General features: G+C 49.5%; 2 protein-coding genes across 4 annotated transcripts; both read left to right on the forward strand.

The window, feature by feature from the left end:
- Positions 1-2,831: 2,831 nt before the first annotated feature.
- Positions 2,832-14,147, forward strand: HAUS5 (HAUS augmin like complex subunit 5). Its single transcript, XM_066242319.1, has 20 exons — positions 2,832-2,959; positions 3,672-3,734; positions 3,827-3,859; positions 3,980-4,004; positions 4,614-4,719; positions 4,798-4,957; positions 6,056-6,125; positions 6,218-6,300; positions 6,736-6,793; positions 6,943-7,067; positions 7,292-7,355; positions 7,466-7,596; positions 7,813-7,975; positions 8,188-8,268; positions 8,358-8,503; positions 8,762-8,873; positions 8,952-9,084; positions 11,377-11,509; positions 11,690-12,182; positions 13,886-14,147. Exons 1-19 carry the CDS (start codon positions 2,862-2,864, stop codon positions 11,805-11,807), a joined length of 1,902 nt encoding a protein of 633 aa, XP_066098416.1. The 5' UTR covers positions 2,832-2,861; the 3' UTR covers positions 11,808-12,182; positions 13,886-14,147.
- A 4,803-nt stretch (positions 14,148-18,950) lies between these two features.
- Positions 18,951-27,606, forward strand: RBM42 (RNA binding motif protein 42). 3 transcript variants are annotated; one of them, XM_066242324.1, is made up of 10 exons: positions 18,951-19,265; positions 19,507-19,642; positions 20,929-21,010; positions 21,117-21,191; positions 22,674-22,739; positions 22,820-22,995; positions 23,655-23,987; positions 24,336-24,453; positions 27,094-27,288; positions 27,362-27,606. In XM_066242324.1, exons 1-10 carry the CDS (start codon positions 19,138-19,140, stop codon positions 27,472-27,474), a joined length of 1,422 nt encoding a protein of 473 aa, XP_066098421.1. In that variant the 5' UTR covers positions 18,951-19,137; the 3' UTR covers positions 27,475-27,606. The 3 variants fall into 3 exon arrangements, with proteins under 3 accessions (XP_066098421.1, XP_066098417.1, XP_066098418.1); XM_066242320.1 differs by having other exon boundaries at positions 19,042-19,265; positions 22,844-22,995; XM_066242321.1 differs by lacking the exon at positions 22,674-22,739 and having other exon boundaries at positions 19,042-19,265; positions 22,844-22,995.
- The last annotated feature ends 344 nt before the right edge of the window (positions 27,607-27,950 follow it).

Below are 27,950 nucleotides of genomic sequence, written 5' to 3' on the forward strand. Positions count from 1 at the left end.
TTGGATTGTTTGTCTTCCTGGTATTGAGTTTTACAAGTTCTTTATAAATTTTGGTTATTAACCCCTTATCAAATGTATTGTCAAATATATTCTCCCATTGTATAGTTTGTCTTTTTATTCTGTTCAGGCCAATCCTTTTTTAAGACTATTTTTTGTGAGCAGTTTTATGCTTACAGAAAATCCCACAAAAAGAAAAGGAAGTTCCCATATACCTTCTCTCCTTCTACCCACACTTTCCCCTATCTTGTAGGAGTACATTTGTTGTGATTGATGACCAATAGTGAAACATTAAATCCATACCTTACATTAGGACTCATTCTGTTATACAGTTCTATGGCTTTATACAAATGCATAATGTGATGACTCCACCATTACAATATCATACAAATAGTTTTATCCATATTAAAATGCTCTGTGCTATACCTCTTCATCCCAACACCCATTCTATGATTCCCCTGGCAATCACTGATCTTTTTACTGATCTCTATAGTTTTGCCTTTCCTGGAATGCCATATAATTGTAATCATATAGTATATAATCTATTCAGATTGTCTTCCAAAGTGGCTGTATCGTTTTGCATTTCCATGAGCAATTAAAGGGAGTTCTGTTGTTCCACATTCTCAACAGCATTTAATGGTGGTGTTGTTTTTTATTTTAGATATTCTAATAGATGTGTTGACATATCTCATTGTTTTTGTTTTGTTTTTGAAAGAAAGACAGGGAGAGAGAGAGAGAGAGAGAAAGGAAAACAGGCTGTTCCTGTACATGCCCTGACCAGGGAATCAAATCAGCAACCTCCACACTCTGAGACGATGCTCCAACCAACCAAGCTATCCGGCCAGGGTTCAATATTTATTATTTTAGAGAGTCCAAGAGAGGCAGGGAGCAAAAGGGGAAGGGGAAGGAAAGCATTTTTTTTGTTCCACTCATATGCTTCTTTACCATCCGTTTGTTTTCTTTGATGAAACATCTGTTGTCCATTTTTAATTGGATTATTTTATTGTCTTATGATTGAGTTTGAAGAGTTCTTTGTATATTTTGGATCCAAGTTTATTATCAGACATGTGTTTTGCAAATATTTTATCTGTGACTTGTTTTTTCATTCTCTTAACAACCAATAATTTTTTAAAGCCCCTTGAAAGGCTCATAGACCTATGGCAGACATGCTCTTAGTTGATTTTTTTTTTTTTTAATAAAAGAACATCCCACAGCCTGACCAGGCAGTGGCGCAGTGGATAGAGCGTCGGACTGGGATGCCGATGACCCGGGTTCGAGACCTCAAGGTCGCCAGCTTGAGCATGGGCTCATCTGGTTTGAGCAAAAAGCTCACCAGCTTGGACCCAAGGTTGCTGGCTTGAGCGAGGGGTTGCTCGGTCTGCTGAAGGCCCGCGGTCAAGGCACATATGAGAAAGCAAACAATGAACAACTAAGGTGTTGCAACGAAAAACTGATGATTGATGTTTTTCATCTCTCTCCCTTCCTGTCTGTCTGTCTCTATCTGTCCCTCTCTCTGACAATCTCTCTGTCCCTGTAAAAAAAAAAAAAAAAAATCCCAAAAGGACAGAAAAGTAGAGATACTTGAGAGAGTAGCAGCTGCTACTATTCCTTCTAGGAAGTCCACCTGGATTACACCAGCTTCTGGCACCATTTTCCGCTTTTCAGCCCTTATGAAGCATTTGAAGCTGGACTCAGCTTTCCCCCCAAATCTGCTGCCTCACTGGTGCTCTTATGGTCCCCTTGTCCTTGGGTCAGAGATTGAGCCGGCCCTTGGATGTCTTCTTGGCTCCTCATACGGATTGTTATCAGCACCTCCCCCAACACTTCCTGCTCTTTTGCCTCTGCTCCACTTATTCCCCAGCCCAGAGCTCTGGACTTCATGCTGGATGCCTCCCCAGCTCTACAGCCAATCAACCCCATCCACTCAGTCTCCTCCTTTCTGCTCCATAGCCCTACTGTGGATGAGCAATGTCCTTCTCCCCTGCTCCTCATCTGCTTCACCCTCTCCCTGGGTGCCCAGTTTTAGTGTCACCTCACTGCTTCTCCATCTCCAATTTGTTTCTTCAACAACTATTTGGAGTCAGGCTCTGTACTGGACACTGAGTACAGAGTGGTCACCTAGGTAAGCATGTTGAATGAAAGGTCCCTGAATGTTGCCAGTTTTCAGGGCTCTACTGGAGGCTAAGAGGGCTCTCCAGAACTCCACCTCTAGTATCTAATGCCTTCTGGCACTCCCCACAGGTCTCTCACACTCCCTGTATCCCAAAGCGGCCCACCCCTGCTGTTTATTTTCTACCATCCCTGCCTGGTGATAACGCCTATTCGCCCACTAAACTGTGAGCTCCGTAGCATGGAGACTGGGGCTACCTCAGCCATTGCTGTGTCCCCAGCACAGGCTCATGAATGTTATGGAATGGTAAGGAAAAGCGAGTCTGGAAGAAAGCACGCCAGGGCCATATTAGGGCCAAGCTATCTGCCCTCCATCTCTCATTCAGACCTAAGATACCCTGTTTCTGAAATCAGAGGCAGTAAGTTTGGCATCTCCTTGCCTAATTCTCATCCTCCTAGAATTAAAGTCCGATTTTGTCAAGAAAACCAAGTGAGGCATTGGGGACCTTTTGCCTCTTGGGGAACAGCTGGTAGTGAGAGGGAGGACGCAAGTGGGCCCCACCGTTTTTCCATGCCTTTTCCATTTTCATTCAGTGGGAACCATGCTGGAGGATCAAAACATCTCCAGGACCCTGCAGAGCCGGGAGTCCCGCATCTGCCTAGCAACCGAACAAGTCACTGACGCCGCGCTCGTGACGTCAGAGGCGGGCGCCACTCTTGAAGAACAGGCGGGAGGTGGCGGCGGAGGCGCTGTCATGGAGTTAGTGCAGGAAGCGCGGGAACTGGTTTGCTGGGCGGCCGAAGAGATGGAGGCCCCGGAGGCAGTCCGGGCCCCGGAGTCGACACTGCGCAGGTGAGGGTCGCCCAAGAGTGAGGACTCCCCACCCTAGAAAGAGTGTTTCCGGGAGTGAGAACCCCGTCTTTACTAAAGACACGCCTTCCTCCTCCTCCGCGCCAGTGAGAATAACCTCTAAAGGCGCGTCCCCCACCCCCGAGTAGTTTACCTAGGAAGAGGACACGATCTGAGCGAGGACGTACAGGCGGTAACCCTCATACTCCTCCCCCACCCCGTGAGGCCGCCCAGAGGTCTTTGGCTCCAGTGAGCATCCTTGAGTTAATGAAGCTCTCTTCCCCTGTGTAAATATGATCTCGTGGGTAAGGAAGGCTGTCCCTGCACTTTACCACCCACCACCCAGCCCAGCCAGTGAGGACACTCTGGAGACAGCAGAGACCACCCCATTGGAGATTAGATCTGTAGGAGTGATAGCCCACATCCAGTAATGACAGAGCACTTCCTGCCAGTATATACCCAACCCCCACCTCTGGAAGTAACCCTCTCCCAGGAGAAAGGAAGCACCCCATCAGGGAATAAGACTGCCTCCACACCCAGTGAGAAGCCCACCCTCTCAGTGACCTATCCAGGAAGGAATATCTTAGCCCCAAAACTATCTTCCCCAGAAGTGAGAATTCCCTATAAAGTCCTGCCCCCACCCCCACCCACCACCACCACCACCACCCTGGGAATGAGGAGCCTCTGTCCTGTGTGATATCCACTGTCCCCACAGGCTGTGTCTGGGCCAGGGGGCTGACATCTGGGCCTATGTCTTACGGCATGTGCGCAGCCAGAGGTGAGCCTAGCTGCAAAAGGGAGGCTGTGGCAGGGGAGGGGACACAGGTAAGTCCCACGGTAACTCCTCTTCCTCCTAACTCTGCACTGCAGGAATGTCAAGAAGATCCGGGGAAACCTACTCTGGTAACTGATCCTGAAAGCTATCCCTTACTATCATCCCCAGTCCCATCCAGCCCTGTCCCCACCCACAGTCTCACACCTCCAGAAAGCCCCTGTCAGCTAACTCTGGCCTCATTTCCTCAGGTATGGTCACCAGTCCAGTCCAGAGGTGAGTAGAATGTGCTACAAGATTTTCTGTCATCCAAAAAAAGGACTTGTAGATCTGCTCTAGGTTCAGCCTTGTGTTTGATGATAATGGGGACACTGGGTCACAAAACAGCCTTGATCCGTGCACTCATAGGGCTTACAGTCCAAGGGGAGAGAGGCATGAGTTGGAGAGAAGGGGAAGACATAGATATGAGACGTCAAAGCTAGTGAGGGTAGATGGGAAATGGACTAGTTTGGGAAAGATATTGAGGCCAGTTTGGGACTCAGTATGTATAAGCAGCCCAGGTGATCTAGGGGTTGCTTCCAGGAAACCTCGGTACTCCTAGATGAGGGGCTCATGAGGAGATGAAGACTGATACAGAAATGTGGTGTCATCAATGCAGAGACAGGAAACAGGTTGGGAGGGTGATATGATTCCAGGAGGAAGGATTGGGGGCCAGTATAGTACCCTAGTGCTCCTCTGGGCCTAGAGGTTCAGACACAGCAACTGCCTAGGAAAAACCTTCTGATAACCCCCTGGGCAGTTGAAGAGACATGCTCTACAAAGGACAGTCAGCCAGGCTGAGCCACCTACAGGCCATGTGTCTGACCCTGTACCCGATCCCACCAGGCCAGTCAGAAATCGGAGCTGGAAGCTGCTATTGCCCGCCTACAGACAGAGATCCAGGAGTTAGACCAGAGCTTGAAGCTGATGGATCAAGAGACCGAGGCTCAGGGTGACTCAGGGGGCTGGACAGATGGGCAGCAGACTGGGTGTTGGGAAGGTACTGATAGCCACTCTGTTTCTCCCACAGACACGGCCATGGAGCAGGCGCTGCAAAACATGCAAGACACCCAGCGGCGTGCTCTCCTCCTGCGGGCCCAAGCTGGGGCCATGCGAAGGCAGCAGCATGGACTCCAACATCCCATGCAGTGGCTACAGAATCAGCTCAGGCGCCTGCAGGACATAGAGAGGTGGGCCTCAGGTGCCCAGGGACTAGCCTTCACCAGGCTGGGTGGAAAGACATCTTTCTTAGAGACCCTAGTACTCTGCCCTGACCGCTTCTTGAGTTCCAGAATTCTGAGCTCCACTCTTTAGTATTTAAAGTCCATAAGGCCAGGAAGTTTTGTCATTTCAGCCACCTGTATTTGTGCCCAGAATGGTGCCACCTATATATCTAGAATACCACTGCTAGGAAAGAACAGTAAATAATGGACAACCCTGCCCTCATGTAGTTTATACTCTGATGCAGAGGAGACAGATGGTAAACCAGGAAGCAAACCCTGTAATTGCAGGTAGAGATAAGTGCTGTGAAGAAAAGTGACAGGATAGAAAGGGAAAAGGAGATGCTACTCTAGGTAGAATGGGCAGAGATGGCTTCTCTGAGGAGGTAACATTTGAGTTGGGGGAAGAATTTTCACGAAGAGAGACAGCAAGAGCAGAGGCCCTGTGCTTAGAATATGGGGAAAACAGCCAGAGGGCAGTTCGGCCTATTTCATAGGCACGAGGGAAAGCATGAGAAGATGAGGTTGGAGAAGTGAACCTAGCACCGCGGAGGCACTGGAATTCTCTGAAGCTGAGTTCATGCCCTGGCTTGGCCGCTTATACCTGTATGGCTTTGTTAAAGTTTGTGTCTCGGTTTCTAAGATCTATAGGATGGGGATAATACCACCTACTTTATATGGTCGGTATGATAATTAAATGAGTTAAATAATTTAAAGTGCTTAGAGAAGTCTATTACCCATTGTTATTCTGAGGGTAATGAGGACACATCACATTGTTAACAGGGTTTTTAGCAGAACAGTGACATGATCTGGCTGAGGTTTTAACAGGATCGTTTAACTACTGGTTGGAGAACACCCTGCAGAGAGCAAGAGCAGTAAGACCAGTGAGGAGGGTGATGGAATCTATCCGGCCAGGAAATGACAGTGGCCTAATTTGGAGGTGGCCCCTGAGATCAGGCTCAGTGATCCCTGTGACTAGCTTTACTGGCAGCAGGAGGGGACACAGACATCGTTCTCCCAGCTCCCTCCTTCCAGGGACCCTAGCCTCAACTGTACTCTTCTCTCCAGGAAGGCTAAAGTGGATATAACCTTCGGACCTTTGACATCAGCAGCAGTGGGACTGGAGCCTGTGGTCCTGGTAAGAGTCCTGGGCCATGTGTGGAAAGGGGTGGGGAGTCTGGGGTCAGATGAACCTGAGTCCCTTTTATGTCCCATCCTCTTTTTCCCCAGGGTGCTGTCCGAACAGCCTGCACCCTCCGAACCCAATTCCTGCAGAACCTCCTGATTCCTCAGGCCAAAGGAGGCAGCAACCTGTGAGTGTCACCCATTCCCCAGAAACCCCGCAGAGAACCTGGCCTTTGGGAGGAGTTACTTGTCCTGACCTGAAGCTATCACAGACAGTGACAACCCAGACAGGTAGGGCTGTTGGAGCATGGGGAAGCCTGATAGGCTCTGAGGACGGAGAGGAGACGCCCTACCCAGCTAAGGAAGCAGGGAGGGTGTGTTCTCTGGTGAGGAGGCTTAGCAAAGGTAAACGGTTGAGATGGTATAAAAGTAAGCAGTGCATGTGACGGCCCATGGCCAGCAAGTTGGTATAAGAGAAGTCAAATCTAGCACTCACAGGTGAACGTGGTTTCCTCATCTATAAACTGGGGGTAGGGACAACTCCCACTTTGTAAGTTGGTGGTGATTATTAGAAGAATTGATATGTCTTGTAACATTCTCTGTCCCCTCTCTCAACCCTACAGAACCCCTCAAGATGACCACTTAGGAACTTCCTACCAGCAGTGGCTTAGCTCAGTGGAGGTAAGGGGCCTCTCAGGAAAGGCCACACTCACCACCCAGTGATCGAATTTCTGGATACCAGGGCCTGATTCTTCATCCCTTCTTCATCCCTATGTGGTCCCACAGCCCTGCCCCCATCCTGCCCTGACTGCCCCCCTTCCTCCCACCAGACACTGCTGACAAACCACCCTCCAGGCCATATCTTGGCTGCCTTGGAACACCTGGCTGCAGAACGGGAGGCAGAGATTCGGGCCCTGTGCAGTCCAGACAGGCTCCAAGATACGGAGATAGCCAGGTGTGTAGTAGATTGCTTCTACAGCCATGCAGGGCAGTGGCTGGGTGAGCTGGGACAGGGCCAGGACCAGGCACCGTAATCTGCTGATAGGGGCAGAACTGAACTCCAGGGACCAAACCAGGTGGACTAACATTGGCTACCCTCAAGGGTCCAAGCAAGGGGCCAGGGCTCCTCCCTTAGCGGTTTTACCCCATCCTCATCCCCATCCCCATCCCCATCCCCAGGTCTCAGGTCCCAGACCAGTCTGACTCCAGCCAGGCCCTGCCGTCTGTGGTGCATCTCATCCAGGTGATCCCCAGACACGCTTTCCAGATCCTATGCTTTTCCTATCCCAAGACCCATTTGTTCCCCTCACCCTCAAGGAAGATGCCCACCCTGACTTTGTACTCCTGCCCCAGGAGGGCTGGCAAGCTGTGGGTGTGCTGGTCACCCAGCGGGGCCCCCTCCTGAAGGAGCATCAAATCCTGACCCAGCGCCTCCAGAGCCTAATGGAAGAGGTGGAGAGGTGTACCCTGGAACCCAGTGAGAGGTGAGGGGGCTCCCTGAGCAGAGGCCTCCAGGACATCTCTTTCCCTGGAGTGTTGGAATATTGGACTTTTTCTGCCCCTGTGACTCTCATCTCTGCCTCCCTACTCTCCATGCATCATTTGTAGCTCCTAGTGCATCCTTGCAGATATTACCTGCCCTGCTGCATTGTAGCCTTAGTCACCTTCCTCTCCACTGCTCTCATCTGCTTGTCCTCCAGGCAGGCACTGGTGCTGGGGCTCCGGGGCTGCGGCCTGTGGGCAGAGCTCAAGGCCCTGTGTGCCCAGAGAAAGGAGCTGGAGGAGATGGCTGGACAGCGGCAGCTTCTGTTGCAGGAGCTACAGGCCAAACAGCAGCGAATCCTGCGCTGGCGCCAGCTGATGGTGAGAAACAGGGCTCTGGGAGAAACGGTAGGGCCTGATGGAGGGTCAGAGTGAGGCTGGGAGCCTTATGATCCAGAGCTAGACCTCCTGGTTGGGAGTGAAGCCCAGGCTGAGTCTTTCGAGAGGAAGCAGGACCAGTGGGAAGGGCAGGGCCAGAGGCTGGGAGTTGGGAAGGAAAAGCCGCCTGTCTTGGTGACCTCCTGGTTGTCCAGGGGGAGACACAGGAACAGGTCCGCCTGCTCATCAAGGGCAACTCAGCCAGCAAGACACGCCTGTGCCAGAGCCCCGGGGAGGTGAGTTGGGATTTGGAGGGAGGCCAGGTCTCCAAGGGATGGGGCTGGATGACCTCAGGCGTCCCTCCCATCCCTTTCCTTCCCCACAGGTGCTGGCTCTGATTCAGCGAAAAGTGGTTCCCACATCTGAGTCGGTGGCACCACAGAGCCAGGAGCTGCTTCACTGTCTAGAGAAGGAGGCCTTGCATTTGCCTCACCTTCTGCTGGGTACCCTGCTGCGACACAGCCCTGGAGGGTGAGACTAGGGCCATTCCCTATAACTCCTCCCTTGGTTGACTGTCCTAGTCCAAAAACTAACCTCAGACCCCAGTGTTCCCAGGCTGCCAGACCTCACCCTCAGGTCTTCAACCCCACTCTGGAATCCTCTGGAATCCTAGTCCCTAGACCTACCACCAAGTTCCTGGACCTTCCGAGTCCACCCATCAGCCCCCAGAGCCTCTGCAACCCAAGCTTCCCTGCTCAGTACCTCACCCAGCCTGGATTTTCCCCCCAGATTACAGCCTCTGCCCACAGTCCTGCCATCTATCCATCAGCTGCATCCTGCATCTTCAAGGGGCTCTAGCCTCATAATGCTTAGTCACATGCTGGGGCTGCCCGCAGGGAAGGTGAGTGCCTGCACCCTATGACTTGTCTTCCCATCCCTACCCCCACCCAAGGTGACTGTCCTTTCCCCCTCTCTCCAGGCTCCAGAGTTGCTCCTCCCGAAGGCTGCCTCTCTTCGCCTGGAGCTTCTGTTCTTGCAGGACCAGTGGAATTTCTGGTGCTGGAATCTACTCCACATGAAGACCAGCCTACCACCAGGACCGTCCACCCAGGGTAGGCCTGCCCTGCTTCCATATCTAGCATCTCTGCCCATTGCCAGGACCATCAGCCTCCAGAACTAATCACAACCCATTCCTGACACAGAGCTTCCTTTAAGTTTGCTCACTTACTCATATGCACAGCAGCCGCAAGGGGTTAGTGCTCCCATTCTCCCTTTTACAGAGTTGGGACCTGGACAGAGGCCCTGGTAGTTGCCCAGATGGCAGAACTAGGATTTGAATCCAAGCATTCTAACTCCTGATGGGTCTGTGCTCCTAACCACTATGCAACACTGCCCACCTAATTGCCCAGTACTCATTTGTCACCATTCAGTAGTATACTTTAGTAGTTCAAAGCCAGGTAGTAGAGTTCAAGTCCCTGGATTCTCCTCTCAGCACTACCTCTATGTGAGCTCCCTGTGCCTCAGTTTCCTCCTCAGTGGAGTAGACATAGGATAGTACCTCACAGAGTTGCTGAGAAGACACAGTCAGGTGACCCCAGTAGGGCACTGAACAATGCAGGGCATACAGTAAGCACTCTCTGTCTCTGGTGAGATTGCAGTAATTTTTTTTTTATTCAGTGAGAGGAGGGGAGGCAGAGACAGACTACCTCATGCACCCCAACCAGGATCCATCCAGCAAGCCCAATAGGGGGTCCATCTGAGGTAAACTGTATTCTTTAGTGCCTGAGGCAGAGGCCATGGAGCCTTCCTCAGTGCCTGGGGCCAACTCGAGCCATGGATGCAGAAAGGGAAGAGAGAGAGAGGAGTGGAGAAGCTGATGGTCATTTCTCCTGTGTGCCCTGATCGGGAATTGAACCTGGGACATCCACACGCTGAGCCAGTGCTCTACCACTGAGCCCACCGGCCAGGACCAAGATTGTAATCATTTTATCTGCTCATGCAAACAGTCTCTTCCAGTCCTTACAATGAGGGAAGGAAGGAGTTATTAAGACTCAGTTTATAGTTGAGAAAACAAACTCAGAAAAGTCATTCATTCCTGGACTCACTCAGCAAGCAGAGTTCAATGGAGAGAGAGGCGAGAGCAGTCCACCCCCAGGGCAGTGTTCCCATGGTGGAATCAAAGAGCAAAGAATCAAAGAATAAATAGGAGATGTGAATTGACGAGAAATGAATCGGGGTGCCATCAGCAAAGTAGGAAGAGACCATTTTCAGGCCTTTGAGCTTCAGGCTCTGCCTTCCCCCTCTCCATTGGGCAGGGAGTGGTGTGCAGGAACAGCCCAAGAACCAGCTCAGTCGCATCCCCCTAACGGGCACTGTGGACTTGAACATATCTAAACGGGTCTTAGTTCCCTCTGCTCCAAAAGCAGTTTTGTTTTTCTTCGGTCTGGTTTCCTTCCTCAATAAATGATCCTACCCTACTTATCTAGGTGTGGAAGCCAGAAACCCAGGAGTCATCCTTAATTCCTCCCAGGCCTCTACCCCCCCCCCCCCTTCAGCCTGTCAGCAAGCCCTGGGTCCCATCTCCAGAGTACTCCAATCTGTCCCCGCCCCACTAGCCTGTGGCTCAGAAAATGACACCTGACACAGAAGTGGCTGAACAAAGGGCAAATGTTATGCCCAATGTCACAAGGCAAAGATGGGTTGGAGCAATCCTTTCAGACCCAAGGGATCTGATCACACTGCAGATCTGCACTGTTTGGGGCCTGCGGAGAGGGACTAGACCTAGTCACAGTCCCCAGGGGAAAACACCGCGGGAGTGAAGGGCCGCGGCAGTCTGGGGAGGCAGCGCTGGGGTGAGGAATGCTGGGAAGGGTCACCCAGAGGAAAGGTGCTATTTCAAGTGATCCTTGGGGGACAGGTGAGGTTTTGCTCAGGAATAGTGAGCAGCAGCCACATAATGCAGAGCCTCAGGTACTATGCTGAGGAGCTTGGACTCTGTCTTTGGGGCACTAGGGAGCTTTGGCAGAGTCTCAGCAGGAGAGCGAAAGAATTAAGTTTAGACTTCGGGAAGATCACTTTGGCTGCTACATGGAGAATGAAGCAGAGTGGGTGGCTGAGGCCTGGAGCCTACGAGGAGGCTGGGGAGGGGGAATAGGGAAGGAGGAAGAAACTGAAAGTTAGGCCATAGAGATTGATGGTGGGGGTGGCAGGGGGCGGCATCCAGGATGAGGTAGGGGAGGGGAGAGACAGTGAGCTTGCCCCCGAGATGTGGACCTGGGAGGAGGGAGAGGTTTGGAGAGATGCTGAGGTCAACACTAGGTGACTGGAGATTTACTTGACCCACTGGCTACAAGACACAGGGAACCAGAGGACTCAGTGCAACCCCCTGGGCTTCTAACCTGCAGAGTTGCTGCAGATCCGTGCGTCTCAGGAGAAGGAGCAGAAAGAGGATCTGGGGCGGGCTCTGAAGCAGCTGGAGAACCTGCTGAAACAAGCGCTGGAGCGAGTCCCCGAGCTGCAGGGGCTTGTAGGGGACTGGTGAGCAGGAACTGGGAACTGGTGTTGGGGAGTGGGGCTGGGCTGGGTAGAACGTGCCAACCTCAGAGCTGGGGAGGGGATGAGGGGAGAGTGGTGACAAGCAGGCCATGGCGTGGGGAAGCCAGGGAGGGGTGGGTCTGAGGAACCAGGACTTTCCTTTGACACCATCTCCTTCCCCAGGTGGGAACAGCCAGGCCAAGTCGCCCTGTCGGGGGAGCTCTGCCAAGGCCTGACCCTGCCACAGTGGCGGCTGCGCTGGGCCCAGGCCCAGGGCACCCTGCAGCAGCTGTGCAAATGAAGAGGGGACTCAAGCAGGAACCAAAAGCTTCACATTTGTTCACCCCAACACCTTACCTCCCTCAATATGGAAGAAAGCATTGCCGGAGTGTATCAGCCGTGTCTCTAACTACATCTGCCACCCCCTCACAGGCTGTTCTGCTATTTTCCTCACAACTGCCTTACCTTTTATCTCACCAAAGCCAAGAGAATGGGGTGCCCTGGCCCCCACCCCAGGTCCTCCTGAACCTCGCCTCATCACTTTCACCCTCAGCAGAAAGTAACTGAGCACCTGCTCTAAACACGGGGATATAGCACTAAACAAAATAGACAAAGGTCCCTGCTTTCGAGGAGTTGCATTCTATCTAGGCCGAGGAACAGACCACTGACAAGATAAGTAAGTGAAATATCTATACTTCCGATGTATGTTGGAAGTGAACTGCCATGGAGGAAAACAAAGCAGGCTGGAAGAGGTGCAGTTCTAAATAGAGGGCTACACAGCAGAGGTCACACTCAGTGCCTGTGAGAGGCACGCAAAGGGCCCGAGTGGAAACATGCCAGCGTGATGGCCCAGAAGGCAGTGCGGCTTCAGGGGAGGGCGTAGTTAAGAGATGAGATTGTCTCCTAGTTTTTATATTCTTTCTTTTTTTACATTTAAATCTTTTAGCCATTTAGAATTTATGCAAATGGATCCATTTTTATCTTACTGTACCTGTATCCCAGTAGCACTTGCTAAAATGGAGCAGTGGCTGCCTCTGAAGGAGTGGTCTAGATCAAGGTGGCCGGATCAAAGGAGACAAGGATGCTTTCTAGGACTGGTAATGTATTATATATAGTTGACCCTTGAACAGTGCTGAGGTTAGGGGTGCCAGCCCCTTGATGCAATTGAAAATCTTGCATTTTACTTTTGACTCCCCAAAAACTTTACTAATAGCCTGCTCTTGACTGGAAGCCTTACTAATAACATAATCAATTAGTACATATTTTGTATGCTTTATGTATTATATACTATATTCTCATAGTCAAATATGCTGGGCAAATAAAATGTTAACTAAGAATTATAAAGTCCTGACCTGTGGTGGCGAAGTGGATAAAGCATCAACCTGGAACACTGAGGTCGCCAGTTGGAAACCCTGGGCTTCCCTGGTCAAGGCATATATGGGAGTTGATGCTTCCTGCTCCTCCTCCCCTCTCTAAAATGTAAAATAATAATAATAAAACTAAAGTTTGCAAGTTTAAAAGAAAATCATAAAATACATTTACAGTACTGTATTGAAAAAAAAAAATCCACATATATGTGGACCCACACAGTTCAAACCTGTATTGTTCAAGGGTCAATTGTATATGGTGAAAGTGGTAGTTACATAGGTGTATAGATTTGTCAGAACTCATCGTACTGTACTTTTTAGGTCTGTACATTCCACTGTGTGAATTATATATTCTTCAGTTTATGAAGTCAAACTTGACCCACCTAAACTTCATAAAATAGCCCTGGCCGGTTGGCTCAGCGGTAGAGCGTCGGCCTAGCATGCGGAGGACCCGGGTTCGATTCCCGGCCAGGGCACACAGGAGAAGCGCCCATCTGCTTCTCCACCCCTCCCCCTCTCCTTCCTCTCTGTCTCTCTCTTCCCCTCCCGCAGCCAGGGCTCCATTGGAGCAAGGATGGCCCGGGCGCTGGGGATGGCTCTGTGGCCTCTGCCCCAGGCGCTAGAGTGGCTCTGGTCGCAACATGGCGACCCCCAGGATGGGCAGAGCATCGCCCCCCTGGTGGGCAGAGCGTCGCCCCATGGTGGGCGTGCCGGGTGGATCCCGGTCGGGCGCATGTGGGAGTCTGTCTGACTGTCTCTCCCTGTTTCCAGCTTCAGAAAAATGAAGGAAAAAAATAATAAAATAAAATAAACTTCATAAAATAAAAACTTCAGGTGATTTGACGCCACCTTTGCACACACTGAGTTTCGATGAGTAAACTGGGCTTGTCTAGGTCCTCTCCAAGACCACTGTGTGACGTGTGTGCCATCCCCATGGTGTCGTAACTACAGGCTTTGGAGTACCTTCTAGTATCTGAAATAGCTGGTTGCCATCTTGTTCTTATTTTTCCAGGTTTTCCTGTTTCTTGCTAATATTTTCTCCCAACGAAATGAACTTTATGTCCAACTTGCTTGGCTCCAGAAGAAATACAAACATGGATGGGAGGTTTATTGAGGTTACAGTAAGTTTATGTTAGACAGATTTGACATCTTTGTGATCTTGCACCTGGCTTCCCACCTCCCTCCTCTCTGTAGCCTCCAGAGTACCCCACTCTCCCAATGCTCCTACCCCTGGCAACTCTTCCCTAATCTTTATACATATGCTTTTTCCCTGTGCCCCCTCGTCCTTTTTTCTCCCCTCCCTTTATATTGGCTCCCAAGCCCCATCTCCCCACCGAATGTGGTAGTTCTTCCCCTGTCCTCGCTTAACTGTTCTCCTAGCATATTGGGCAAATTTTCTGAAATATGATTCAAAACCCAGGAGCAATAAAGGGATATATTGACAAAAACTTGAAGCATGGCAAAAAAAAAAAAAATGAGCAAAGTAAAAAGAAATGACAAACTAGGAATAAATTTTGCAGTTTATGCCCTAAAAGGGTGTGTGTGTGTAATATCAAAATTGAAAAGAAACTGACCAGGCAGTGGCTCAGTGAATAGAGCGTCAGACTGGGATGTGGAGGACCCAGGTTTGAGACCCTGAGGTCACTAGCTTGAGCGCGAGCTCATCTGGTTTTTTGGGTGTTTTTTTTTTGTTTGTTTGTTTTTTTGTATTTTTTTTTTTTTTTGTATTTTTCTGAAGCTGGAAACAGGGAGAGACAGTCAGACAGACTCCCGCATGCGCCCGACCGGGATCCACCTGGCACGCCCACCAGGGGCGATGCTCTGCCCACCAGGGGGCGATGCTCTGCCCCTCTGGGGCGTCGCTCTGCTGCGACCAGAGCCACCCCAGCGCCTGGGGCAAAGGCCAAGGAGCCATCCCCAGCGCCCGGGCCATCTTTGCTCCAATGGAGCCTCGCTGCGGGAGGGGAAGAGAGACACAGAGAGGAAGGAGGGGGGGGTGGAGAAGCAAATGAGCGCTTCTCCTATGTGCCCTGGCCGGGAATCGAACCCGGGTCCCCCGCACGCCAGGCCGACGCTCTACCGCTGAGCCAACCGGCCAGGGCCGAGCTCATCTGGTTTGAGCAAAGCTCACCAGCTTGGACCCAAGGTCACTGGCTCAAGCAAGGGGTTACTCAGTCTGCTAAAGGCCCACCGTCAAGGCACAGATGAGAAAGCAATCAATGAACAACTAAGGTGTCGCAACGAAAAACTGATGATTGATGCTTCTCATCTCTCTCCATTCCTGTCTGTCTGTCCCTATCTATCCCTCTGTCTCTGTAAAAAAAATAATAATTTTAAAAATTGAAAAGAAAAATGCCAAGTCCTTGGAAAAATGGGCAAAATATATAAATGAACTATTTTCAGAAAATATGTTCAAACTCAATCATTAGAGAAAAGCAAATTGAAACTGCATTATTTTTTTTTTTTTTTTGTATTTTTCCGAAGCTGGAAACGGGGAGAGACAGACAGACTCCTGCATGCGCCCGACCGGGATCCATCCGGCACACCCACCAGGGGCGATGCTCTGCCCCTCCGGGGCGTCACTCTGTTGTGACCAGAGCCACTCCAGCGCCTGGGGCAGAGGCCAAGGAGCCATCCCCAGTGCCTGGGCTATCTTTGCTCCAATGGAGCCTCGGCTGCGGGAGGGGAAGAGAGAGTCAGAGAGGAAGGAGAGGGGGAGGGGTGGAGAAGCAGATGGGCGCCTCTCCTGTGTGCTCTGGCCGGGAAACGAACCTGGGACTTCCGCATGCCAGGCCGACGCTCTACCACTGAGCCAACTGGCCAGGGCCTGAAACTGCATTTTGATGCATTTCCCATCTATCAGACTGGGAAAAAGAAAGCCCAAAAATTTGGCAGCTTGCTTTGTTGGCAAGACTATGGGAAAACAGCACCCTGCTACATCAGTGGACATACAACATGGAACCTCATATGAGAAAATCTCCAGCAAACCTACATATACATTTACTCTTTGCTCAAGCAATCCCATTGTTAGGAGTCTGTCCTGGGTGAAATACAAGTTGTGGGACCTTGTACAAAACAACTAGACTGCATTCTTCAGAAGGTCAATGGGGGTAGAATGGAGACTGTTCCAGATTGACAGCCAAGTGCAATACGGGTCTTTATCGAATCACAGATTTTTTTTTTTTTTTTTTTTTTTTTTTTTTTTTTTTTTTTGTATTTTAAGTGAGAAGCAGGGAGGTAGACAGACTCCCACATGCGCCTGACCTGGATCAACCCGGCATGCCCACCAGGGGGCGATGCTCTTGCAACCAGAGCCATTCTAGCACCTAAAGGCCAAAGCCATGGAACCATCCTCAGTGCCAAGGCCAACTTTCCTCCAATGGAGCCTTGGCTGCAGGAGGGGTAGAGAGAGATAGAAAGAAGGGGAAGGGAGGAGAAGCATGTAGGCCCTTCTGTGTGCCCTGACCGGGAATTGAACCCTGGACTTCCACACACGGGGCCAACACTCTACCGCTGAGCCAACCGGCCAGGGCAGAATCATGGATTTTTAAAAACTATTTTGAAGTACATTTTTGGGACAACTGGGGAAATGTGTATATTGGAGAATATTGTGTCTTGGTTAAATTTCTTTGGTGGGATAACAGTACTGTGGTTATATGAGAGAATATTCTTAGAGGATTTGTTGAAGTATCAATACTAAGGGTGATATCCGCAACTTATTTTCAAATAATTCAGGCCAGGAAACAGGTAGAAAGGAGAAAGATGGCAGCCAGACATCTCAAATGTCAGTTGTTTCTTACCTTTTTCTTTTTCTCTTTTGTTTCTTGCCTTTAAAAAAAATTTTTATATAAGTTTAGCCTGACTAGGCAGTGGTGCAGTGGACAGAGCATCAGCCTGGAACACTAAGGACCCTGGTTTGAAACCCCGAGGTCACCAGCTTGAGCACAGGGCCACCGGCTTGACTCTAAAAGTCTCTGGCTTGAAGCCCAAGGTTGCTGGCTCAGCTGGAGCTCCCACACCCCTGGTCAAGGCACATATGAGAAGCAGTCAAGAAACAACTAAGGAGCCACAACTGTGAGTTGATGTTTTTCATCTCTCTCCTGGTTTCACTGTCTAAAAAGAAAAATAACATTTTATACGTTTAGTTGAGCCAAAACTAATGATTGCTAGAAGTAAGTTCTCAAATGCTCTCGTTTCAGACTTTTGACTATGGAAATACCTGATTTTTTTTTTTAATGAGGAGGAAAAAATCCCTAAAAATTCAAAGAAACTAAATAAATGATACTAATTCTGTATCAAGATGGCAAAAGTGTTTCAGATAAGAAATTCAGGTGATGTTAGCCTGACTGGTGGTGGAACAGTGGATAGAGTCAACCTGGGACACTGAGGTCCCTAATTCAAAACCCCCAAGGTGGTGACTTGAGCTTAAGGTCGCTGGCTCGGCTGGAGCCCCCTGGTCAAGGCACATATGAGAAGCAATCAGTGAACAACTAAAGTGACGCAACTAGGAGTTGATGTTTCTCATCTCTCTTCCTGTCTGTCTCTGTCTCTCTTGTTATACACACATACACAAGCTGGAATATTTAGCAACAAAGTAATATTAAATTACAACCCAAAGTATAACAGATCTATGAGTTCATACTGATATAATTTAATAATTAAATAAAGGGCAGAGAATAGTCAAATCCCAGGTGCAGAAGAATTCCAAACAATTTATAGAGATGTAGAGCTTAACTGCCCATCCCTTGACTGTAGGCTGGAAATAATGACTTCCTTTCAAAGAGCAAGGAAAAAGAGTTGGGTTTCTTTTTTTCTTTAGTGACTTTAGAATGGAGAAACCTGTCAAATGCTATGTTAGCAAGATCAAAGTTAACATGAACAGTGGTCAGTCATGTTGATAGTGTGTATCCTAAATTAGAATTGCACTTCTGTGGTCTTTAAAAAAAAGAAGAAGAAAAGAAAGCCTTACCAGGCAGTGGTGCGGATAGGCAGTTGGCCTGGGACACTGAGGACCCAGGTTTGAAACCCCAAGGTCACTGGCTTGAGTGCAAGCTCATCCTGCTTGAGCATGGGCTCACCAGCTTGAGCACGGTGTCGCTGGCTTGAGCAAAGGGTCACTTGCTCTGCTGTAGGCGCCTGGTCAAGGCACATGTTAGAAAGCAATCAGTGAACAACTAAGGTGCCGCAATGAAGAATTGATGCTTCTCATCAATTCTTTAAAATGTTTAAAATGTGTTTTTAATAGTCCTTATCTGTTTAAAGAAATACGAGGCATGAATTGACAAATGGCTAGAATTTAATATACTTCAGCAAATAAAAATAAGAAATACAGATGAAACAAGGGTAAAATATTAGTAATTGTGGAGAGGTGGGGGAGGTTTGTTTTATTATTCTCTCTACTGTTGCATATTGTTTATAATATTCATAATAAAACATTTTGAGAACTACCAAAAAAGGAGGGATCAGCTGTGACACAAGAAAGGGCACAAACCAAACCTACACGTGAGCTTCTGAATTGACACATTTGACTACAGTCTCTTGGCCTTTACACAAACTATTCCTCCTACGCAGAACATCTCATCCCGTTTTCATCTAGCAAAAGCCTTCAGCTGTCATATCCTCCAGGACGCGCCTCCTCTGAGCTTCCCACGTGATGTCCCTAGTCTTTCTGGGAGTCCGTGGCAGGTAGGTACGTGTCTGTCTGCCGCAGATTGGCAACCCACGGTCGCCAGCTGTCTCCAGCCTCACCCAGCCCTGAGTTTATGCCGACTTATTGTTTTAAAACTTCCAGAACGGGCCTCGCGGTGGCACTGGAGGGGCCTCCGAACCTTCCCGAGTTTTCAGAGGTCCAGTTTCCACTTTAGGGACGGACCAACCTTATCTGTTTAAAGAAATATGAGGCATGAAGTGACAAATAGCTAGAATGACCAACTGCCTTTTGAGCGCTCCCAATTGCCTACGATCCCAGGTGAAGGCCCGACCGCCCCTTCCCGGCACTCTCACAGACCCAGGCTCTTCTACGGTTATTTTTTCCAGCACTCTAATTGGCCGATTTTCTCCCTTGGGCAGGTTCTCCGGGAGTGGCCAGACTCTCACTGGCCCTCGCTCTGAAGACTGACTCACGCTGCGTATGATGTCACGCACCAGCGCCCGTCGCTTTTTCTTTAGGTCATCGGCGGGCGCCTGCGCCGACGAAGCCAGAGAGTACACAGCGGAACAGGAGAATACGAGGCGGTAGTAGCGGCAGCAGCGAAGGCAGAAGCTATGGCTGGGGCGGGGCCGGCCCCGGGACTCCCGGGTGCGGGAGGACCCATGATCCCGGGCCCCGGCGCCAGCATTCCGGGAAAGAGCGGCGAAGAACGCCTGAAGGAGATGGAGGCGGAGATGGCCCTGTAAGGCCCGCGACAGGGTGGGATAAAAGTACCAGAGTGAGAGCCGCCGAGCCCTGGAGCCTCCAGGCCACGATAGGACCGACATATGGCTCTGTCACAGGGAAGTGGGACCTTCGGGAATGTGGGAGCGAGAGTAAGGAGAGGTTGGCAGGGGTGAAGGCGCTGTCTCGATATAGACAGCGTTCCAGAATTGGTGCAGCAAGGCCCTGAGCTGTGTGTGGTGTCTGTCCTGCTCCCCCAGGTTTGAGCAGGAAGTTCTGGGGGCTCCGGTAACGGGGATCCCAACTGCTATGCCTACGGTCCCCACAGTAGAAGCAATACAGGTCCCAGCAGCTCCTGTCATCCGCCCTATTATCGCGACCAACACATACCAGCAGGTACGTCTGAGCTGTGGCATCTAAGTCAGAAAGTGAAGTGCCTGGAATTCAGTGTTTGTCTACAGAGCTGTTGACATGTTGGCTTATTAATTTGCATGACATTTTATGTGCCAGGCATTGAGGACACAGTAATGGTTAAGACAAACAATGTTTCTCCCCTTTGAGAGCTTATATTCTCAAGCATGTTGTTTAGTAGAACTTTATGCAATGATGGAAATGTCTGTATTTATTTAAAATATGTATTTGAGTTAAATAGTTCCTCGTCTCATTAGTCACATTCAAGTGCTCAATAGCTAGCTATGTAGGACTAGTGGAGAGAGAGAGAGAGAGACTACTCAAAAGAAAACTCTGTCAACAGATAACTTTGGGTGCCTTCTACTCACCAGGCACTATTCTAGGAATTAGGCATATGTAGCAGAGAACAAAACACTACCTTTTGGAGTTTACCTTTTACTTGGGAGAGACAGGTCAAAGTGCAGTCAGAGGGACAGAGGTTTGTCATCGCAGTCAGGGAAAGCCTTTCTGAGGAGGTAACATTTTAGCAAAAATATAAAAGGCTGTGATAGAGGAAACCATGAAGCTATCTGGAGGAAGAGCATTTCAAGTCGAGAGAACTGCTGGTGCAAGGGCCATGAAGCAGGTGCATATCTGACATGTTCAAGGAACAGCAGGGAGAATAGTGTGGCTGAAGTGGAGTGAGCAAGTGGGAGGGTGAGAGGAGATGTGGACAGAAAGGAGATAGACAACACATCTGGTAGGGTTTTGTGGGCCACCATAAGGACCTTGGTTTCCCTCTGAGATGGAAACCGACTGAGAGATTTTGATCAGAGGGATGATATGATCAACTTACATGTTAAGAGGGTTGCTCTGGCTGTGTTTGGAAAACAGAATGTAGGAAGGCAAGGACAGAATCAAGGAGACTAAGAAAGAGGCTACTGTAATGATCAAGGAAAAAGATAATGTTGTCTTGGACCAGGGTGGTGGCATGGGAGATGAGGAGGACAGGCTGGACATAATTTCAGAGAGACCCAAGTGCTATGGGGCAGTTGAAACAGCAAGATGGTGAGAGAAGTTGCTACTAAAGATGGGCTAAAGACAGCTTTAGCTATTGTGATCCCAAAAGCCTCCCTGAAAAAAATGCCATTTTAACTAAGACCTAAAGGTTGACAGATAGCCAGCCCCACACAGAATGTAAAGAAGGAAACCCTTGGCCTCCCAGGGTGAGCCAGCCAGGGCAGTTTGGGAGCACGGAGTCAAGCCCCTTACCCCAACCTCCTCCCCAACAGGTCCAACAGACTCTGGAGGCCCGTGCAGCCGCTGCAGCCACAGTGGTTTCTCCCATGGTGGGCCCTCCTTTTGTTGGCCCAGGTAAGTACAGAGTGGTGGGGTGAGGGAGCCAGGGGATTGGGCAGGGTGATAAGAAGGGATGCCCAGTACTCTCTTCCCACCATCCTTGTCTCTCCTCTCCCAACAGTTGGCTTTGGCCCAGGTGATCGGAGTCACCTAGACAGTCCAGAAGCTCGAGAAGCCATGTTTTTGCGGCGAGCAGGTAGGTGTGGGGCCAGGAAACCCACATTTAACCAAGCACTCTTATTTCAACTACTTCAGCCTCTAGCTTGATTTATTCCTCGAACTCATCCTGTCCATTTCATCCCCACACTGATGTTGTCATCTTCCTAAAGTACAAAATTGGCCTTAATAAGGCTTACTTTTATCATTGCAAACCAACCTCCTGTCACTCCTGATCCCTACCCTTTGCTGGGTTTCCTCATAGCACTTAACACTTTATAAATTTACTTACTTGTTACCTTTTGCTTCCTCTGAAACATAAGCTCCAGGAGGGGCAGAATTCTTGGTATCTGTCATATAGTAAACATTACATGGTATCTGTTGATGAAATTAACAAACTATCAAACAAGCACCAAGCTGTTTGCCTGGCAGTCAGGACCCTACATCTCTTGTGCCCTTACAAAGAGGGATCCCCACATCTTCCCCAAAAGCCTTAAACATTGCTGGGATGTGCCAGCAATGCTCTTGTTGACATTCTCCCCTTCTCACTGTCACCCAGCTATAACCTTCTTTAGAAGGTTGTATCAACTAACCAAAATCAAAACAAAGTCAACCAAATTCTGTTCTCTCCACAGGCCTTTCTTACTTTTCGTTGTTGAGATGAACTTTATGTACGTAGTCAATTTTTGTGGTAGTACTTCCTAATGAGTATGAAAAGGATATGTGTTCTCTAAAGTTCTGGTGTAATCTGTTAGATTAAATGTATTATTAAATCTTGCTATACTTTTTTAACCTGATATCTGAGAAATTTTAACATCTCTTACTCTTTAGTATGGTTTTGATCAAAATGCAAATCTAACCTAGTCACCCTGCCCAGCTCCCAACCCTGTTGTAACCCCTTGGTACCCTCAGGAGGACATTCATGGCTGTGCTTGGATGCCTGCTGAGCACTTGACCATTCTCTTATGATGTTCTCCAACTCTTACTTCCTCTATTACAATTACACTAAATTGAAAAGGAGAAAATATTTTATTTATAAATATTCTCCTTTGCCAGTACTTTTCCAATCATCTTTTGCATGATAACTCTTCGTTATCCTCTGGGTTTTGGCTCCCGGGTCTCTTTCTTCAGGAAGCCATCTCTTGTCCCCCTGGATATGTCAGAGGGCTCCTCTGGGCTCCCACTATTCCTTGGACTTTTCCGCCATCCCAACCCTAATCACTCTATGCTATCACTTTCTGGGCTGTCTCCTACTCTAGATCAGGAGCTCCCTAAAAGCCCTCAGTCTTTTGATGTGTCTGTGGCATTCCCCAGGTTAGGGACAGGCACAGAGGAGATCCTCAATAGTAAATTTCTGCTGAATGAACAAATGAAAAGACCCCTGCATCTCCCAGAAGGCTTCCACACTCTTCTCCAGTATTTCTTGGGTGCTGAGAGTACCCCCCCCACACACACACACACACACCTTGCCCCAAGTGCCCTGGTATCCCATGACACACACCCCCATCTCTCTTTCCCACAGCTGTGGCCCCCCAGAGGGCCCCTATCCTGCGTCCGGCCTTCGTCCCCCATGTGCTTCAGAGAGCAGGTGAGGGGCCAGGGTCATCATCCCTGCCACATAACCCCCCCCCTTCAAGCCCTCTAACTCCCCCACTAACACCCTGACAGATTCTGCTCTTTCTTCTGCTGCAGGTGGTCCTCGCCCTATGGCCCTGCGGCCCCCTCACCAGGCCCTTGTAGGTCCCCCTCTGCCTGGGCCTCCTGGGCCCCCTATGATGCTACCACCTATGGCTCGGGCCCCAGGGCCCCCCCTTGGCTCCATGGCTGCTCTAAGGCCTCCTCTAGTAAGTGTGGTCAGGGAGTTGGTGGTCAGAGGTGCAGTGGGTGGGGCGATCTCGATCCTGGCCTGCCGGGCTGTGTCTGAGTCTGCCTTTTCCCTGCTTTCCGTGTCTGTGCTCTCTCGTTCTCTGGCTCTGGCTCTGTCTTTCCTTGTATTTCTGTGACTGAATCTTTGTTTTTCTTTTTATTTATTTATTTATTTTTAAAGAGTTTATTCATTTTAGAGAGAGAGAAAGGGAGGGGGAAGAAGCCAGAACCATCAGCTTGTAGCTGCTTCTCGTATGTACCTTGACCAGGCAAGCCTGGGGTTTTGAACTGGTGACCTCAGTTCCAGATTGACTTGACGTTCTATCCACTGCACCACCACAGGTCACGTTTTTCTTTCTTTTTTTTTTTTTTTGAGAAAAGTATAGGAGCACATGCTGTGGATATAGTTCTATCTATATATCTTTATTTTCCCATTGATTGTACTTTCCTTGTCCGTGTGTGTGTGTGTGTGCGTGTGTGCTTATATATCTCTGCGTTTCTCTGTCCCTGTGTCCCTGACTAGAGACTCCTTTCTCTGTCTAGATATCTCTTACCTGCTTGCTTTGTTGTAGAGGTTGGAAGTGGGCTAAGGTCTGAGCCTTAAGCTGACCTCCTCATTCCTCCCCTTTGGCCACAGGAAGAGCCGGCAACACCCCGAGAGCTGGGCCTAGGCCTGGGGTTGGGCCTGAAAGAGAAGGAGGAGGCAGTGGTGGCAGCGGCAGCTGGGCTGGAGGATGCTAGCACAGCAGTAGCTGTGGGGGCAGGAGGCACCCCAGCTGGCCCTGCTGTGATCGGGCCCAGCCTACCACTGGCCCTGGCCATGCCTTTGCCTGAACCTGAGCCCCTACCCCTCCCTCTGGAAGTGGTGCGAGGCTTACTGCCCCCACTACGCATTCCTGAGCTCCTGTCCTTGCGTCCGCGACCCCGGCCCCCACGGCCTGAGCCACCGCCTGGTCTCATGGCTCTGGAGGTAAGCAAGGAGCACCACAGTGGGAGAATGGAAGGGGAAATGACATCAGAGTAATGGCGTGGTAGGAAGAGAATGGAAGGGACTAGGCGGGCAGACAGCAGCCCATGAGTTACACACACAGACACACAGGTAGCCCTCTAATGATGGAGGTAGGAGGGACCCAGGAAGTTGGAGGGGCTGGGAAGACATGAGAAAGAGGGTGACAGGCACACATACCCCACACCCAGGAGCACATTCGGTCCTTTCACTATGGAGGCAAGAGGGCCAGGGGGCAGAGAAAGGTGGAAAGGGGAAAGATGAGTCCAAAAGACTCCTAACACCAAGCCTTTGCTCCCCTTTCTTCTGCAGGTCCCAGAGCCATTGGGTGAGGACAAGAAGAAGGGAAAGCCAGAGAAATTGAAACGCTGCATTCGCACAGCAGCTGGGAGCAGCTGGGAGGATCCCAGCCTACTGGAGTGGGATGCAGGTAAATAGGCCAAAGTCCAGGGTCTTACATTACTCGGCCAAAATCAGGCCAAGCTCTCCTCATTGGGACAGAAACAGGAAAGGCGAGCCAGTCAGCTCTACAGCTGTCTCCTCTCTAGAGAGAGCACTGTTATTAGCACACTTCATGGAGAATTAGGCTGTGGCTCTGAGAGGCAGCCCTCATCCAGCCACTGAACAGAACTTGGTGGAGGTGATTGGCACCTAGGACCTTCTGGCCTCTGTTTTATTCATGAAGGACCTGGTTGCTAAAGGTAGAAGAGCATTCTTTTTTCTCCCAACTTCTTATGAAAAATGTTAAACATCGAACTATGCAGTTTAGCCATATATCCACCACCTAGATTCAGCAATTAATATTTTGCTATATTTATTTTATATCTCTGTGTGTATGTGTGTTTTGTAGGGTTTTTTTCTTGAAGTAAGTTATAAATTATCACTTTACTCCTAAATGCCTCCGTATTCATCTCCTAAGAAAAGTGACATTCTCTTTCATGTCATAATACCATTAATGTTTCCATCTTCTGGTTCTCCTTTCTTCTTGTCCTCACCCGGCAGAAGAAAGGGACCTACAGAAGAAAGGGGGGCAAAGACTTGATGTTGGAAGTTTTTTGGACCCATCTGCCCCCCTCCTACCCTCTTTCCTCTAAGAAAATTAACAATAATTTTGTGGTATCTCATATTCCATTTATATTCAAATTCACTCAGTTTTCCCCAAATTATCTGTTATAGCCATTCTTCCCAAAATCAGGATACATGCAGTTTTATGCCTCTAGATTATCTTTTTTCTTATTAAGTGAGAGGTGGGAAGGCAGAGAGACAGACTTCCGCATGCACCCCGACTGGGTTCCACCCAGCAAGCCCCCTATCAGGCAATGCTCTGCCCATTGCTCTATTCCATTGCTCAGGAACTGAGCTACATTAGCACCTGAGTTGAGGCCATGGAGCCATCCTCTGCACCTGGGGCCAACTTGCTCGAACCATTCAAGCCATGGCTACAGGAGGAGAAGAGAAAGAGAGAGTGAAGGGGGGAGGGGTGTAGAAGCAGATGGTCACTTCTGTGTGCCCTGACCAGGAATCAAACCTGGGACTTCCGCAGGCCTGGCTGACGCTCTACTGCTGAGCCAACCGCCCAAGGCTTATATTATCTTTTAATGAGAATGGTTTCCCTCCCATTGCTTTGTCTTGTGTATAATACAGTGGTAGTCAACCTGATCCCTACTGCCCACTAGTGGGTGTTCCAGCTTTCATGGTGGGTGGTAGCAGAGCAACTAAAGTATAAATAAAAAGATAGATTTAACTATAGTAAGTTGTTTTATAAAGATTTAGTTTGCCAAACTTAGCAGAAATCCGACATAAAGTACTTGGTAATTATTATTATATGCTTTAACTTGCTGTAACTCTGCTTTATAAATTTTATAAAGTAAAGTTACTTCCCTACTTTATAAATCACCATTACTGTGGAACCAGTGGGCGATTAGAAAATTTTACTACTAACAGAGATACAAAAGTGGGCGGTAGGTATAAAAAGGTTGACTACCCCTGGTATAATAGTTATTTGAAGTATCTAAACCAGTTGTCTTGTAAAAGGTCTAGCCCTGAGTTTGTCGGATTATTTTCTCTTGGGTTGGCCTAACTTGTTCTCAGAGAGTGTCTTTAATTACCACAGAAACCATGGGACAACCCCATTTGTAGCCAAGGAAAGAAACCTACCTCCCATCTCAGACCTTCACTTCTGCCTCTTCTCCTGTGATAGTCTGTCACCCCAGGTCAGGGTCATAGCAGCTTGGGCCCAGATGTGGCCAGTACAGATTATAGACCGTAGTTTTGTGACATTGGGAAGTAACTTAGCCTTGCCAGTCTCATTTTCCTCCTCTCCAACAAGGGGATAACCATAGGATGTGTTTCATGGGGAAGGGATTTTTTGGGTGTGCGCACATTCGGTTGAGGCTCAGGTCCAGCCCAGGGGATATGCCCAGAAATGGCAACTGATGTCAGCTTTGAAGAAGGGTTGGGCAATGTGTTCAGATGTCGGGGACTCAAGTGGAAATGAAGGGAGGGATTTGCAGAGGAAGCAGAGCTGAGGAAAGATGAAGTGCTGCCATGTGGGAGCAAGCAATGGTACAGACCCAGGGGATGTCTATGGGGAGGTGTCCAGGAGACCAAGGGCTGCTAGGGGCTCAGAGGAGAGGCCAGGTCTTGGACAGAATTAGGGGCTTCATTATGGGTATGGGTGAAATGACCCTAGGGTGGGGAAGGGTAGTGCAATTAATTAAAAGCTCTGAACCCAGATGCCTGAGTTCTTGTCCCAGCTCTACCACTTCCTGGTTGAGTAACTTTGGGCAAGTGACTTGACCTCTCTGTGCCATGGTGTAAAAGGGTTCTTGAGAGAGCCATATGTGTTAAAAACCTCTTAAATGCTTAGCAGGGAGCCTAGCACAGTGTAAATGCCATACAGGTGTTGGCTGTTATTACTGAGGGGGCCACAGGTAGAGACTGCTGGGGATACAGAGGGATCGTGGCTTGGGCGGTGGGGGCGTGCCACCAGAGAAGGTAGGGCCCTTTAAATAAGGCAGACGGTGGGCCAGGTGTCTGCATGCCCTGACTTCCTCTCTCCCAACCTCAGATGACTTCCGGATCTTCTGTGGGGATCTGGGCAATGAGGTGAACGATGACATCTTGGCACGCGCCTTCAGCCGCTTCCCATCCTTCCTTAAAGCTAAGGTGATCCGTGACAAGCGCACAGGCAAAACCAAGGGCTATGGCTTCGTTAGCTTTAAAGACCCCAGTGACTATGTGCGCGCCATGCGTGAGATGAATGGTAAGTGAGGCTTCCCCTAGTTGGGTGTGACAGACATCTGATAAACCTGACCCCACACTCTCCATTCCCACAGGGAAGTATGTGGGTTCACGCCCCATCAAGCTGCGCAAGAGCATGTGGAAGGACCGGAACCTGGATGTGGTGCGCAAGAAGCAGAAGGAGAAGAAGAAGTTGGGCCTGAGATAGGGTCTGTGGCCAGGCACCCGCTCCCACCTGGCCGGGCGCTGACTTCTCCACACAGTTCTTTTTGGAAAACCCCAAGTATCCACCCACCCATCCTCTCTAAAACCAGTTTCAATAAATTTTTGTTCATTTCCATCCCTGGCTAGACTTGGGAGCACTCTAATGGGAAGCCTTGAAAGTTTACCCAGACAGCGATGTAGATGGGCATTTTTCAGCCCCTACTGAGTGCCCATTACATCTTCTGGCAACTTCTTACGTGCACGCTGAGTGCAGCCTATTCCCCAGAAGAGGAAGCTAAGGCTGTGGCAGGGCTGAAGCCAAGCCAAGACTCACGCCCGTGCTCTTCTGACTCCATCCTGTGTTCTCAGCACTACAGTAGGGGGTCTCCTGGGCCCTGCCTTTCTGGAGTTCACAGCTTTTAGGCTTTCTACAAACTCATCTAGGATAGAGACACAAAGATGATGGAAACAGCCTGACCT

This window comes from Saccopteryx bilineata, chromosome 9, assembly GCF_036850765.1.
Source record: "Saccopteryx bilineata isolate mSacBil1 chromosome 9, mSacBil1_pri_phased_curated, whole genome shotgun sequence".
In the NCBI taxonomy this organism is placed as follows: Eukaryota; Metazoa; Chordata; class Mammalia; order Chiroptera; family Emballonuridae; genus Saccopteryx; species Saccopteryx bilineata.

Bases quoted from the DNA above. Each gene is read 5' to 3' on its own strand.
- HAUS5 (XM_066242319.1), top strand. From the start codon at position 2,862: ATGGAGTTAGTGCAGGAAGCGCGGGAACTGGTTTGCTGGGCGGCCGAA. The intron at 6,794-6,942 runs GTAAGGGGCCTC...TCCTCCCACCAG, and splicing joins AGTGGCTTAGCTCAGTGGAG to ACACTGCTGACAAACCACCC. The intron at 11,510-11,689 runs GTGAGCAGGAAC...CTCCTTCCCCAG, and splicing joins CAGGGGCTTGTAGGGGACTG to GTGGGAACAGCCAGGCCAAG.
- RBM42 (XM_066242324.1), top strand. From the start codon at position 19,138: ATGGCTGGGGCGGGGCCGGCCCCGGGACTCCCGGGTGCGGGAGGACCC. The intron at 19,643-20,928 runs GTACGTCTGAGC...CCTCCCCAACAG, and splicing joins CGACCAACACATACCAGCAG to GTCCAACAGACTCTGGAGGC. The intron at 22,996-23,654 runs GTAAGTGTGGTC...CTTTGGCCACAG, and splicing joins CTGCTCTAAGGCCTCCTCTA to GAAGAGCCGGCAACACCCCG.